Source organism: Elaeis guineensis, chromosome 12, assembly GCF_000442705.2.
Source record: "Elaeis guineensis isolate ETL-2024a chromosome 12, EG11, whole genome shotgun sequence".
Classification (NCBI taxonomy): Eukaryota; Viridiplantae; Streptophyta; class Magnoliopsida; order Arecales; family Arecaceae; genus Elaeis; species Elaeis guineensis.
The window spans coordinates 4,273,988-4,289,617 of record NC_026004.2 but is presented as its reverse complement, the minus strand read 5'-3'; the positions used below and the strand labels follow the sequence as shown (position 1 = coordinate 4,289,617).

General features: G+C 37.7%; 2 protein-coding genes across 3 annotated transcripts; both read left to right on the top strand.

The window, feature by feature from the left end:
* The first annotated feature begins 3,449 nt into the window (after positions 1-3,449).
* On the top strand, positions 3,450-8,194 carry LOC105055600 (uncharacterized). 2 transcript variants are annotated; one of them, XM_010937471.4, is made up of 7 exons: positions 3,450-4,093; positions 5,330-5,521; positions 6,645-6,795; positions 6,901-7,028; positions 7,308-7,370; positions 7,471-7,539; positions 7,731-8,194. In XM_010937471.4, exons 2-7 carry the CDS (start codon positions 5,330-5,332, stop codon positions 7,746-7,748), a joined length of 621 nt encoding a protein of 206 aa, XP_010935773.1. In that variant the 5' UTR covers positions 3,450-4,093; the 3' UTR covers positions 7,749-8,194. The 2 variants fall into 2 exon arrangements, with proteins under 2 accessions (XP_010935773.1, XP_010935772.1); XM_010937470.4 differs by having other exon boundaries at positions 3,451-4,093; positions 7,727-8,122.
* Positions 8,195-10,142: 1,948 nt separating this feature from the next.
* On the top strand, positions 10,143-15,478 carry LOC105055599 (calmodulin-binding receptor-like cytoplasmic kinase 2). Its single transcript, XM_010937468.4, is given in 7 exon segments — positions 10,143-10,574; positions 11,056-11,330; positions 11,435-11,603; positions 11,807-11,896; positions 14,127-14,425; positions 14,924-15,136; positions 15,139-15,478. Coding segments are annotated over 7 exon segments (1,380 nt in total). The 5' UTR covers positions 10,143-10,297; the 3' UTR covers positions 15,196-15,478.
* Positions 15,479-15,630: the final 152 nt, after the last annotated feature.

The following is a 15,630-nucleotide window of genomic DNA, read 5'->3' as shown; positions in this document are numbered from 1 at the left end:
GTTTAAATGGGTCACAAGCCTCTGATCTTTACTGGTCTTCGATAGGGATAGAGCTGACGCTTTTTGTTTGAACTCATTGCTTATTATTGCCAAGATCCAAACCAGCTTAAAGTGGCTGCATCAGGAGGTTGAAGGCAATGGAAGGCGTTTAGTGGGTGATGGTGCCATGATGCACAATTTAGATGGAGCCGGCAACATCATGTGGAATAACTGTAGGAGCAGGAGGAGGCGTGGCCGGCAAAATTGCCTTAGATGGATTGTTTCCTTGGGCAGTCATTGGCCATTCTTAAGAGAAATTATACTCTACATCACATGCACCATGTCCTTGTACACCATATTAATTAGATTTGTGTTCCTATGGGTTCATATGGCTTGTCTCGAATTGTTGCCTCTCTCCCTCATCTTGTCATAGGATTTGAACGGTTTCTGTGGTGCATGTGGTGTAGGATATAATTTTTCTATCCTTAAGGTTTTGGACATCTAACACTTGATCTTGGAGCTCAATGTTTGGGTGTGATTCAGGTTTCCATCATACATGTTAACATGATACGTCACATTCTTCACGATTCAGTGCGCCGAACTATGGTATGTATCATACATGGCCTTGTGATATGTAATTGGAGTCCAACGCAAGCAAAGGGTGGCGCTATTTTGTAGGACCAGGTGCCACGCATGGTAGCATAGGTTTCCATGTCTGGTATTAAAAAAGAAAAAAGGCACGCTATGTATGTCATTTATCATGTCCTCTTTAGGCATCTGGTATCAGGTAGCATCTTTTGGGTGCATTAGGTTGGAATGCCCTATAGCACCAGCCTTTTATTGCTTGGCGTGGGAGGTCCTAAACTAGATGTATTTGATTGCCCTAGTCAATATGCTAAGTATTTAATGTTGAGTCATAATTTTATTGATGCTGCCTACTGAATAATGCTTAAAGATACCAGCACAAACTATGTTCAAGTCATATTTGTAGAAGGTTGTATGCTAGATGTATTCGATGTGCCCTAATTAATATGCTAAGTACTTAATGGTGAGTGATAATTTCATTGATACTGCCTACTGAATAATGCTCGAAGATACAAGCACAAACTATATTCACATTCACATTTGTAAGAATCATTAATACCTTCCTCGTGAATCAGGGGATCATTTTTTACTCCCACCATTCCCTCTTGAGTACTAGGAGAGGGTGGAATCTAGAAAAAATATTTCATGTATGGTTTAGGCTAGGAGTGAATCTATATTAAAGTTGTTTCTTAACCCTAATAAATAATGACAAATAACGGCATCAACTCGGGCTATTTGTGGACATTAGGCTCATTGTTCATATTATTTTCTTAGTTATAATATTCTTTAAATTATTAATTTTTTAAATTATTTTTGACTTTTCTCTTGACCAAATTATTCTCCACAAATGAATTGCCCTCAAAATTTTTTATTATTCTCGAATTATATATAATTTTTATGATTTATTCACAAATTGTTTATTTTAAAAAACTTTTGTGTGCATAAATTAATGACAACATATATCCTTGTTAAGCTGACTTTTTTCAACCATCTATTATTTTGTCTATTTTGTATTTATTTTTAAGTAAATAATCTCTGAATAGTTTTAGAAAGTCTACATATTTTTAAGAGTTTCTTCTAATTTTTGTTATCCAAACTCTTTTTGGGCTTTTGATAAATTTTTTTGGATTTTTTCCCCTAATTCCCTTATCAATATATTAATCTAAATTATTCTTAAATGTCAAACTCATAACTATGATTTTAAGTAGTTGATCACATATGTTCTATTTTTTTTAATCAATTTTGTGCTACTAATTGGGCCCGACCCTTGCATAAAATGTTTTTCATAAGTGTTGCTCTTTGTTGAAACAAGAATCCTATCATCAGGTGGAGATAATGCAATCCAACCGGTAGCACTAGAATATATTCATTAGCTTCCTTTTAGATTATATGGTTGGTGGATCAAAAAAAAATAGAGAAAATTACAAAAACATGTCCTCAACTTTAGCTCAATTTTATTTACATTTCATGTACTTTAAAAAATATCAAGCTGCTCTTTCTAGTTATCAATATATTTCAATATGGTCCAATCGTCTATTTTTATTAATTAAATTTTTTAAAATAATAAAAATATCTATATCTTCATCTCCTTCCTCCTCTTCGGTTGATCCTCTCCTTCTCCATCACCGACATCTTTCTTTTTCTTCCTCTTTTCTCCACTCATTTATCCTCCTCCTCTTCCTTCTCACCTATTTCTTCTCCTCCTCTTTCTCTCTTCTCTTTTCTCCTCCTTTTTTTCCTCATTTATTTTTTCTCCTCCAAGTCGCCCATAAATCATCTCCCTTCATGTGGCCTCCTCCACCTCCATCCCTTTTTGTCTTTCCCATCTTCTTCCTCCTCATCCTCTTTGTCCTCTTCCTCTTTATTCCTTACCGACAGCCCCTCTCCCCTTCTATCCTTCCTTCTTATTCTCTTTTTTCTCTTCATCTTCTTTCTCCTCCAAACCAACTCATGAGCCATATCCCATAAGATGGCCCCTCTACATCCATCCATTCTCATCGAAAAAAATCTTTTTCTCTCATTTATTTCTCCCCTCCATAGCGGCTCCTTCTATCTCGTTCTTTTTCTCCTTATCTATTTTACTTCCTTATTCTCCTCTTCTTCCAAACCATCCCCCTTCACGACATCTTTTTTCACCTCCATATATTTCTTTCGGTAATCAATTCTTTTCTCCATTCTTTTTCTTTATTTTCTTCTCCTTCTTATCTTTCTTCTTCTTTGTCTTTATCAACGACTCTTCTCTCTTCCCCTTCTTTCTTTTTCATTTTTTCTTTTTATCTTCTTCCTCCTTCAAGCTAACTCAAGAATAAGGGGTATTTTCATCTATTAAGAGAGAATAATATTATTTATTGATAAAATAAATAATCGAATTCTGTCGAAATATATCGATAAGTAGAATAATCAGTTTGATATTTTTTTAAAGTATAGAGACGTAATTAAAATTAAATTATAATTAAAAAATATTTTTATAATTTTTATAATTTAATATTTATTATTTTTTTAAATATTATTTATTTTTTTAATAAATATAAGATTATATTTCGTAGCCAAGAAAAATTAATTATGCTTCCGGACGGTAACTCGCGAAAATTGCTACCTGGTGAAGTTTGAAGCTCAAATGTACCTTTTTATGCAAGCTAACACGGCAAAATGGAATGGTTTTTTTGTTAATCCAAAATAGATAACCATCTAGAAGACTGGGAGAGAGACACGGTCCGAATCTTGGGTACTCGCCCGGAAACTTCCAGGTCTCCAAATTAAAAATTCAGATGGAGGGTAATTATGTCATTTCACAAATCATCACTTGCCAGATGGGAATTCGAAATTTCGGACCGGCTATGAGCGGTTGCGGACCGTACGCGAAAAAAGAAAAAGGCAGGTCGTTTATCCTGGCAGTTGCAAAGCACACTGTGAGCTAGTGGTTTCGCTCTTCTTCTTTGTGCTCTCTCTCTCGCATGCTCGGAAACGGTTCTATTCTCGGGAAAAATCCAAGGAACCCTCTCCTTATCCTCTTCTCCATTATCGCAGAACCCGGCTGCCTGATTTCAATTCTCTCAGATCCGTCGCTTTTTTCGCGAATTGGAGTACAAAATCTGGTGTTTCATGGTGGAAAACCCCAATTTCGAGCTCGCCGAAGCACAAATCGGTGGCATTTCGTGTGATCCCCTGTGATTTGATTTGTACTTCCATCGATCGAAACAATGCCTAGTGTTAGCTTTCAATCCATCATTATTTTGTTGGGTTAGGGTTTCTGGCTCTTTGGATTCTTCGTAATTTGGTTCAATCAGCGCTGATGGATTGGTTTTTGATGGTTGGAGTAGAATGGGATCTGTGGCCTTGTGGGAATCATGAAATGAGGAATCGACGATTGAACTTTTCTCCAATATGATTGCATTGCATTTCCATCCAGAGTTGTAATTGGTGCTTAGGTGTTGGTTTTCGTGCTTTTTTCTTTTATTTATTTTACTTTGATCTCAAGGGAAGAAGGTTTTATTGGTAGACTGTCCGGATAACAGAGATCTTAGTTCAGGTGAGAGCTTTACTTCAGTTTGATACTTCAATTGCGTAATATTTTCTTTCAAAGCTTGATTTTGCTTAAACTGCTGTTACTTGTTGATATGCAACTGGAGAAGCGGATTTGCTTCAGGGTAATTGCTTTAATACAATGGGATCAACTCCAATCACTTAAACAACATTTTTTATCACAATTTAATTTTAGCAGTCCTGAAAATGAAGTTGAGACTTGTAAAATGTGGATGATTTTAAAAAAAAAAAAATCAAAATTCTGATTACATGGCCAACAATTTGAAGTATAAGAATAATTGTTAGCACAAAGTTGGCACCTCACCCTTAAGGGCTTGCCATTCAGAGGGTCTAGGGTTTCAGAAAAGGTAGTGGGTTGTGAGCTTTTATTTATTTTCTTACTTATTTATTTCCTATTTCTGGTGTTCTGTTTATTTTGAGATGAGGCTTGTTAGTTATAATTATTATGTGGTAGGGACAGAAGCTTTGCTTTCTTATTGTTTGGTATAACTGCAATCATTTTAGCTTTGTTGAATCCATAATTATATGGTTAGTGGGTCCTAATTTTTCTAAATTTTTGATCTACGTCTTTAATAATTTATTTTTCTTAGTATAATGTTTGAATATAAGGATTACATTGCTTTTAGTGCTAACTTCACATGCTCCGTTCCTTGGGCTGCCCCATCCTTTTATAGCTGCCTAATCTTGTCTGGGTGGCGATCCTGATCAACAAGCCAAGTTGATTCCTCGTTTCTTCTTTTCCCCTTCAAGGGTGTGTGCCTTTCTGTATGTGGTGGTGGTAAAGTTTGACCTTAATAAAAATTATTGGAAAATTGAGGTGTGATCATTTATCTGGGTTGTGGTAGGTGTGAACACCTAATAGGGTGCAAATGCAGTGCAAGTCAACAGTATTTGTCTTGGGAACTTGAAATCCATTTTGATTTTCTTTCTTAAGTACTCTTCTTTGTGATTTATTGTGAGGAATGACAGGTTATACCACATAACTGCTATTATAACAAGGAATACAGATTGTTTGTTTAACAAGTTTCTTCTTTTTCCGAACAAAAAACTTTATTTTTCTGGTTTTTGGATAAGGCATTCCTCATTTCATGTTTTAATAATTTCCAGCAATATCCTTGCATTGCCTAAAAACGTAGTTTTTGATGTGCTTTCAATTTTTTTGGTATGCTCTTTATTCTGGTTGAAATTCATGAGGGATTCCCCCCCCCCCCTTTTTGGGTAGATGATGGAGGCTGAGCTGTGTTCCTGTCGAACTCTTTTGTCATCTCGGGAAGAAAGTGGAGATGAGGAGCTTTCTGTGGTCCCTAGGCACACAAAGGTCATTGTTACAGGGAACAACAGAACAAAGTCTGTTTTGGTGGGACTGCAGGGTGTTGTCAAGAAGGCTGTTGGTCTTGGTGGCTGGCACTGGCTGGTAAAAAAGCAGTTCTTCACTTTAATAGCTTGTCATGTAACGTCATCATTACATGATTGTTGATTGTAGGTACCTTGCACTTTGTTTGCATTATCCAGTCAGTTTGATTATAATAAGAATATTACAATCGGTTAAATTTCTTCGGTATGGTAATGTCTGAAAAGAAGTTATAAGAAAAAAAAAGTTTTCAAGATTGTTGCGGTCATGGGTCAAGGGGTCGGATAGCTTGGATGGTTGGCTTATACCTTCGCACCTGCATACGTGAGGTATTGTCCGTTTTGGCCTCTAGTGCTATCGCACGGGGCCTCATAGTTTTGCCTTTTAAATGGCGCCTCATGAGGAAGAGAATATTCCAATCCATATAAGCCATACTCCCTCTTGACTCATAACCGATGTGGGACTAAGGAGGCCCTCTCTACATCGCAATATAGCCCCCTAGTCAAGAGGAAGTATGTGTGAAGAGGAAGTATTCCCACAAATGGTGCCAATGTTGCGGTCATAGATCAAGGGATCGGATAGCTCGAATGGTTGGCTTATGCCTCCGCACCTGCATACGTAAGGTATTATCTGCTTTGGCCTCTGACACTGTCTCACGGGGCTTCACAGTTTTGTCTTTTAAAAAGCATCTCACGAGGGAGAGAATGTTCCAATTCATATAAGCTATACTCTCTCTTGACGCATAACTGATGTAGGACTAAAGAGACCCTCTCTACACCACAACAAAGACAATTCTTTAAATTTAATTATCAAAATAATTCTTTGCCATAGAAGCACCTTTATGATTTTTCTGGTTTGTTCGTGATATTGATTAGCTCATCTGCTAAACACTCATGTTTCTTAAGATGTAAAAGAATTAGGAACTGGACATAATTTCTTCGAACTTAGTCAACTCTGAAGGTCCTAATCATTGCTCTAATGGGACCAAAATACATGCATTTGACCCCAACATTCTGATAGTACTGAGAAGGTCTCTGATTGGATTAATGCAGCAGTGGCATGATTTGTTGACTTTTGGTTGCTTAACTTCAACAATATAGCCTGAAAGCTGTGATTGTTATAGTTTTTTAGCATACTGTTTTTGCTAGTCCAATCCATGGTCCATGATGCATATTTGGGGTTCCAGGTCCTCAAGAATGGGGTGGAGGTGAAGTTGCAGAGGAATGCTTTGGGTGTGCTGGAAGCTCCAACTGGAAATGAGGAAGATGATGATGAAATTGACTGCAATAACTCGATTTGTAGTAGCTCTGACATGGGAGATAAAGATGTTGATTACTGTGAGTTTATTACTTATTCTTGACCTGTTGTTTTAAGGTTAGGACCTGCAATGAGCAATACGATTCATTGTCTGAACTATTTCTTATCTCCTCTTTGGTGTACAGCCAGCATCGAGCTTCATAAGCCAACAAAACGAAGGGTTCGGCATACCAGACCTTGGGCATCCTCAGTCAAGGCAATGAGTCAAACTAGCTACAGAGACACAAAAGCTCATATCTTTAAGCCTCGAAAGGTAATGAATCTCATTATTGCATGTTCATCTAGATTGACTGTTTATTATTGGATTGTTGGAAAACATTGATGATGCAAGAATATCAGCAAGGATATGATCCAGAAGAGTGGGAATCAGAATAAGTAGTTTGGTCTCAAGTGGATTACCCATGCATGGGAGAAGATGAAAACTATGTTACCATCATTATGATATCTTTCTGCGGGGAGGCATTTCTATACATTTTTTAGTGTTAAATAGATGCCAACTGTGTCCTTGTTCCAAATTATTTGTTAATGACAGAGGGTGAATTTGGCAAAACTTGGAACTGCCACTTTATGGAGATACTGGAGGCATTTCAATCTGGTGAGTTACACAGTCTGTTACTTCACAACTGGATTCTAATTATTCTGCTTCACGGAGCTGTGCATTTCCATGAAGAACTAACATTGGAACGAAATTGCAGCTCAGCACCAATCCCAATCCATCTAAGGAGCAACTGGTTCACAGAGTGCAGCATCATTTCTTATCTCAGGTACACATTGATCATTAAGTATTACCCTGCACTTCATGTAAATGTTGCCATCAATTTTTCAATTTTTTTTTCTGACTTATGTAACATATATGTCTACACCATATACACTTAAAGACTTATTAAGATATTTAATGCGCTATTCATCTATTTTTTCTGAACGAACCTTGGTTTTCTCCATCTGCAAAAGCAAGTGGATGAGATGCAGGTGATTGTGGGCTTCATCCAAACTGCGAGGAGGTTGAAAACTCTCCACTCTTGACAGGAAAGAGATGAGAGGTACTATTTGTACATGAATAGGTGGAAGTAAGAATGCTACAGCTTCTGCTTGTAGCCTTGGATGCTTTGTGGAGGTATTGAGAATCCCATGTGTGAAGAGGGATACCATTTCTGTCTAAAAACAATCCGACAAATGTAATTTACTGATCTTTTGGTAGGAAGTAGTGCAGTATATAACTTCATTAGGTAAGACTGTCCATCAAAGACTCCTGAGCTGACAAGTAACCTCACCGTAGAAAAGAGCAACTGACTAGCTTTGCCCACCAGAAAACCGGTCGTACGATGGATTAGCACAATAGCTGTTAATTTCTTAAGTCACATAAACCCACCCGAGATTAGGGTAAATTACATTTACACCCTTTGAAAAACCTACATTTATACCTCCTGAGGGTTATTGTTATCCAACACTTTTATTCATAACTTGATGGGACATTCGTCAAATCGTGAACCTTAAATAGAGTCCAAATACCACATCAAAAAAAAATAATAAAATGACTAAAATAGCCTTAAATGATACAATAGCTACTAAAAAATATAAGAAAATATGTGCATCATTCTCCTATGCAAGTGTAATTTCAATTTTACAGGATACACACTGAACAAGCTGCCAGAGAGAAGCAATAGAGAAGTTAAGAGGTTGCTCGTGAAATCTATGCTATGTTAAATTTTACTGTTGTGAAGTTATATTCATTTAAAAATATTTTTTGTCTTGGACATCTATCGAGGAGTAAGATTAATTTAAACATATCCATGCATGTTTGCCCTTTTTTTATAGTAACTTTGTTTTTTTATACCACAACTGGTCTTGCAAGAACTCTTCCCTAGGTTTGACATGTATTCCCTTTTGTATAACATCACCTTCATTCTCCATGAATGCCTGAGATGATTTGGGTAATGGAATTTAGAAAATTAGAATCGTAGATTATCTGGAAAATGATGTAGGATATTGTTATCACATTTTTTTTTTTTTTTTTGACTTAGCAATGGCCCTGGGGGGTTGAATGGAAAAAGTCCAAGAATCTCGCACTAGATTTCATCTAAGTTAGAAAAGGTCCTCGTGAACAATTTTCTTCATCATGATGTTTTCCTCCAATGGTAATCTGACCAAGTACAATATGTTCGTTCCATAGTTCATTGTTTATTCGTTCTCCGTCGTGATCCTTTCACCTTGTTCCTTGTATTTCCGCAGTCTTCCTCATTCTCTTTCTAACTCTTTGAACTCCTTCCACCTGGCTTATCAGTCTCTCCTCGTGGTTGGTAGACAGAAACTTACCATCCCTTCCAAGTTACTGTATGGGAGTCCTCTACCAACCGGTTTGCCATATGTGCACCTCCCTGTCATTTTTTCTGTTCCTCCAATGACTCCTGTTTGCTTTAAAAGCTGTGTAGCTTACTCACAAGGCCTGAAGGCTAAAGGCGTTGTTGTAGCTGGAAAATGAATCCAGTTTTACCTAACCCCTTCCATGGTAAACTAGCCTAAGCCGCATAATAATGGACTGATTAATTCGGTTAAAATCAAAATGTCGAGAGGCCAAATTCTTGGCAATTTACTCGTTTTATTTTTTTTCAAAAAAGGATGCAATTTAAGGAGCTAGAATTGCCTTGATTCCAGATGGTTAAAGCTCGAAAAGAGATGATGAATTGAAATTTTGTCAAATTTCTTCATAAGGATCCAAGCAAATTTCCGCTTCTGATATTTACTTCAAGTAATAAGTATTTGCCTCTGAAGAAAAAAAAATAACGAGTACAAATCTACAAGGTGATTTGTGATTTACTAGTAAGTGAGAGCATCCAAATGATTTTGACATTTCATCCATAAATAAATGAAATCAACAGATGCAGGCTAGTGACCAATTTGCTATCTTTAATTTTTTGAGGCTACCTTTTATCTGAAACTATGTCAGAAGACAACAAACGATCGATTTTGTTTACATAGCCGAGCTAGGACGTCAATGAGCGCCATCTGGGCATGGAGTGGAATCCATACACCTTCACAAATTGCATCTTGATTTCATGTGCAAACACTAAGAGGCAAAATTCTTGAGGGATGTTGGATTCGATGTGTTAAGCCCATTCGTGTCTTTAAGCATAATATTTGATGCGAGTTAGACAAATTCTATGTTAATTCACATCATTGTCAAGAACGGGTGATGTTAAATATGAAAATTATCATGGTTTAAGTTCCAAGTCTTGTCCTTAAAAATCAATCTTCAGACCGGAGGGAGCAGCATGCCATCGGCTGGTTAAGCTGAATGCTGTTTGGAACCAAACAGCAGATCGGGCGGTTGAATCTCCGTCCTCTTGTACCACGCTTCCGAATAGACTTTAAGACTTGGTACATCCGGGCGCAGGCTGGCAATCGTGCCGCGTTTCGGGCGGACGTTGGACAAGCCCAGTGCTCGGAAGTAATCGGCCGGCTCACGTTAAATAGCTCTCCAGTTTGCGCCAGTAGGCACCACTCGAGCCTCCACCGCCGGCACCGATGAAACGGAGCAGCGGCTCGCCGCTCGCCGGCCAGAACCCCAGATCTGGCGGCTGGAAACCTAGCTCCGCTGTGGGGAGGAGCTCTGTCCCCGCTGGCCGGAAAACCCCGGACCGATGGGACCTCTCGCAGAGCTCCGCCGCCTCGGCCGGCAGCAAGTCGTCGACGGTCAACTGGGCCGTTGTCAAGATCGTCAGATCGATCGGGTCGTGTTTCGGCCCGTGGGTGACTGGATCGCCAACGGCAAAGTCCTTGAAAAGCTTCACTTCTCCTCCTTGTAAGCTTTCTTCCTTGTTCTCGCCTTAACCCTCGTTTGCGATTGAATTTGGTTTGTTTCTTGGATTTTTTTGAAAAGATTATATTATGAGGGTGTCAAGACCTTCCCCTTGTCTCTCGTATTCAACATTCTTTATTTTGGCAAATTAAATGCTATAATTCTTGTAAAATTTAATTGTTTATTATTGGATAAGTCTGCGGAATTGGAAAACATTCTTGTTTCTATTATTTAGATCTGTTTTCATTTTTAATTTTTCTATCTAAGATTTCCCCTCTTTGAACAATAATGTGTAATTAGCTGGAAAATTTGGAACATCCCCTGCTTTGATGCATATATTACTTCGCTTTTTGAATGTTTCTGATCTTAGATTTTGGATTTCTTGTAGATTATTTGTCTTATAAAGGCTGATACTGTATGTATATGTCAAAGAAATTATATCATAGCAGTGCCTGCTGAACTTGTCTTAATTAATCATTTCTAGCAACTCCATCGGGTAGTATGCATGGTGACTCCTGTGACAGCAGAAGTAGGAGATCAAGTAGAGGGACATATAGCAGTGGATACAGTAGAAAATACAGTGGCACATACACTACTTCCCAGAAAGAACCTGGAAATATGAGCTTCACTTTAGCTGAGATCCAGAGAGCTACTAAGAACTTCTCTCCTTTTCTCAAGATTGGACAAGGTGGTTTTGGCACTGTTTACAAAGGGACACTTGACGACGGCACACTTGTTGCGGTTAAGCGTGCTAAAAAGGTTGGAGCAAATTGTTTCCTAATATGTCAGTTCTTTCTGTTCCCTATTGATTGGACTAAAAACTGAGACTATTATGGAATTTTGTTTTATGATTTTCTCTGCAGAGCCTGTATGATACTCATCTGAGCGTGGAATTCCAAAGTGAGATCAAGATTCTGGCGCGTGTTGAACATTTGAATTTGGTTAGATTTTTTGGGTATCTGGAGTATGAGGATGAGAGGATTGTTGTTGTTGAGTATGTCCCCAATGGAACTCTAAGAGAGCATCTTGATTGTAAGTTTCATAGATCTCCTTTATCTACTTCCATTATGGTCTTTTGGTTATTGTCCTTGTTGCTTTATTGGTTAATTTGCCTTTATCAATATTAAAATATATTCATGAAGATCTATTACATGATCTCTGCTGCTGTGTGCTTTAAAAGATCATCAGTATTGTGGATAATGGAGATCGACTGACATACTTTTAACAAAATGCAGGTTTAAATGGAAAGCATCTTGACCTTGCTGCGCGGCTAGATGTTGCAATTGATGTGGCTCATGCTGTCACATACCTCCATACATACACAGGTAAGATCGAAGAAGCTAGTTGTTGGACTACTTACATTACCATTATTACCAGTGAAACATGAAATCAGGTGGTTATAAGAGTTGATGAATGACTTGTTCTTGATTAATCATGTCAGAGATTTCATTAACTGACACATTCTAAATAGAGGAAGGAAGAATTGACTCGCCATCTAGGCCAGAACTTTCTAAATTGATGATTATTTAGGCCTGAAATAACAGGGAACACAAACAAGAGGGAGAAGGATGGGGCTTAGGCTTGTTATCTCAGGCATTTTATAACATTTTTTTTTTATTGTTTGGTCTGTGATTTTAGTAAAGATAGGACATGGTGTTAAGTGGAGACAGTCAATCAAGGATTTTATAAAATGCTTAATATCCTGTAATTATTAATGTCAGTGTTTTAGAAGGTAGCTATTCTATGTAGCAATCAAGGGCCATATAGTGCATATGCAGTATCAGGCAATATACGCAGTTAGTATTTTTTTAACCATATAAAATAAATAAAATATGTCAAGTATAATAAAATAATCACAACGATAGTATGTTTAGATTAATAATATCAATATTAGTAACAGAAGTAACTAACAAGCAGTACCTATTATTTATTCTTTAATAGTTAACATTGGTAGCAATAGTTACAACATAATTGAAACCAAAACTTGACCTAACTATTGGTCTGAACATCCACCATCCACATAGGCCTGCATAAGAGTGGGCCACATTTGAACCCATTATATTAGCTGGGGTAGATATGCAGCCACATTGCTAACTAAGTTACACATACTGCCAAGCATAACACTTTTGAGGTCATATGTGGTATGATCATATATAGGCAATGCACTGCAGTCAAGGGATCACATCTGCCTATGCCACATCATATATGACAACTTAGAAAACTGATTAACACGAATCTGTTACTTGGAAAAAATGATTAATGGGAAGTTAGGTAAGGATGATGCCTGTTTTGCTTTTCCTTTTTCTTTGTGGGAAGGTGTTATGGAGAATGTAGCATATGCAAGCGGCTTTCAGGCCTATGTTCGGTCTGCACCTTTGATATTGTGGATGCCTGTCCTTGACCTTCTTCCTGCACTCGTTAACACCGGAACACCCGTTCTATATTCCTTCTAGGCTTAAAAAGGATTAAGATGATTCAAAACTTTGTTGAAATTCTGGCTCAACAAGACCAAGGGAGTTTCAGCCTTCATATATTCAGCCATAAAATTCAAAGTCTAAATTATCAACTTAAATGGGCAAAATAGTAATGGGTAAAGGAAAATATATTGGACATTATCATGGAGTGTGTCATATTGTCTGGAACAATCAGGTGCTTAATATTTTGTGCCCTGTGTTAACATTCTAGAAGAAAGTTTAAGTAGGATGGCTTACATCAGTATGTAGTGTTTTATAGCCATCTATTATTTGATCATGGTAGATCACATGGTGATTTGATAGTGTTCTAAAATGTGGTTGCAGTTTGGGGATGATCTTAGGTGCATATAATGCTTAGGCAGAACTCAGGCACTGCAAATATCATGCAAGATTGTAAGGAAACTTAATTTCAATTTTGTGAATATATAAATTCTGCTGATGAGGGAGTCCTCCCTTATGTGGGCTGAACATGTAATTGATAGGGTATGGAGTTCGAAGTACTCAGAAGCTGTGTGTGGCCTATGATATTTTTCATCTTATCATGTGTCATATGAACAGTATTTGTATTTAGTTCACTTTCTTTCTGCATGTTATTATGATGTGCAAGTTCATGCTACTAACATTTTTTATGCTCTAAAACCACAAACCTTCATGGGGCGTATGTACATATTGACTATTGAGTTGGTGGTGATGTTGAAAGTCAAATGAGGGCATGGGCTTGAATTGCATGGACATTGGTTTGAGGCACTTACCATGAGAATATATGTAAAATTGTATACATTGTACCATTGGAAGGCTGATTGTGCTTAGGAACATAAATTGACTGGTACAGACTATAGAATAACTTGCTGTTATGAAACCTGCATTTTAAATGAATATGAAGAACTTTTTTAAAGAAAGAATATGAAGAAGCTAATCCTCAAACAGGGTTCACCAGATTTTGTCCTAGCCTATAAGGTTCTATCTTATAACGTAAAAGCCCCCTGTTAGGCCTAGCCTTGACATGCAATCTCATATTTATTGATGTGGATTTTTGACCTTGAACCTTCTACCCTAATTGGTGTGAGCGTATACTGTGCAGATCATCCTATCATCCACAGGGATGTTAAATCATCTAACATTCTTCTTACTGAAACTCTTCGTGCAAAAGTTGCTGACTTTGGGTTTGCTCGACTGGGTGCAAATGAGATTGGAGTTACACATGTTTCAACTCAAGTTAAAGGAACTGCAGGTTATTTGGACCCAGAATATCTCAAAACTTACCAACTCACAGAGAAAAGTGATGTCTTCTCCTTTGGTGTGTTGCTTGTGGAATTAATAACAGGGAGGCGCCCTATAGAAGCCAAAAGGGAACTTAAAGAAAGAATAACAGCAAAATGGGTATGTCTCTTTTTCCTCTGCACATCTTTATATCCTGGTTATGTTGAACCTCATGGAACCCTGATTAACCTTTAACAAATAGGATATGGGGCAACTGTTTAGGAAGCAAATTTTGTTCTATGAGAATCCAAGACTATGACCTTAAGAGTTTAGAGTTACGGGATGTGTCCTGTAATTTATTCTGAGATGGTTTACTATTATTAAATCATTATTATTGCACATTTATCGGCCCATAAATCAACCAGAAAGGCAGTGAAGAAGTTCGCAGAAGGAAATGCAATTCAAACATTGGATGCAAATCTTCCACACGACCCAGCACCTTATCTTATAATCTCGTGGAACTCTGATTAACCTTTAACAAATAGGGTATAGGGCAACTGTTCAGGAAGCAAATTTTGTTTTACGGACATGTGTTAAGACTTTGAGGATGTACATTATTCTGAGATGGTCTTTTGATTTTAATTTGCACTTTTATCATCTCATAAACCTACCTGACAGGCAATGAAGAAGTTCACAGAAGGAAATGCAATTCGAACGTTGGACCCAAATCTTCCACACAACCCAGCAACTAATCTGGCTTTGGAAAAAATCCTTGAGCTAGCCTTGCAATGCTTAGCTCCAACTAGGCAGAGCCGGCCCAGCATGCGGAGGTGTGCAGAAATTTTATGGAACATCCGGAAGGACTACAGAGAGCTCTTGTCTTCAGAAGTCTTCTCCCAGCCCTCCCATCAATGGAAGCTTTCCATCATAGAAGAGAAAAGATGATCTAAACTAAAAAACTAAGTTTTTATAAAATTTCCTTTAAGTAGGTTAATATTTGCAGATTTGATTCTCTCACAGCATCTTCTCCGGCCATCTGTGAATAGCGAGGGCATCTTCTCTGCCATTTGTGAATAGGAAATCACCAGAGGCTGAAATTGGACGAGGCACCTTCAGCATTGTAAAGTTTGAAAGTTAGTTGATATGGGGATTGGGATGCCTTGTGGGGAAGTTAATTGTATATGGTTATGATGTATAGCAACTCTTTTGCATATTTATACTCTATATTCGGGAGGTGTGGTTTTCATTGTGATTATTTTGTCATTGTATTCTATAATACCATGATGAAGTCGGCAAGAATGGCCCTAGTCAGCGCTGCTGCTCAATGAATTACAGTTGCCACGACTGGACGATTGGTAAAGTAGATGAATTTTCTCTATTCGAAA

Excerpts from the sequence above, each read along its gene's own strand:
- LOC105055600 (XM_010937470.4), top strand. The coding sequence starts at position 5,330 with ATGATGGAGGCTGAGCTGTGTTCCTGTCGAACTCTTTTGTCATCTCGG. Across the intron at positions 5,522-6,644 it reads TTGGTGGCTGGCACTGGCTG|GTCCTCAAGAATGGGGTGGA; the intron begins GTAAAAAAGCAG and ends TTGGGGTTCCAG. Across the intron at positions 6,796-6,900 it reads AGATAAAGATGTTGATTACT|CCAGCATCGAGCTTCATAAG; the intron begins GTGAGTTTATTA and ends TTTGGTGTACAG.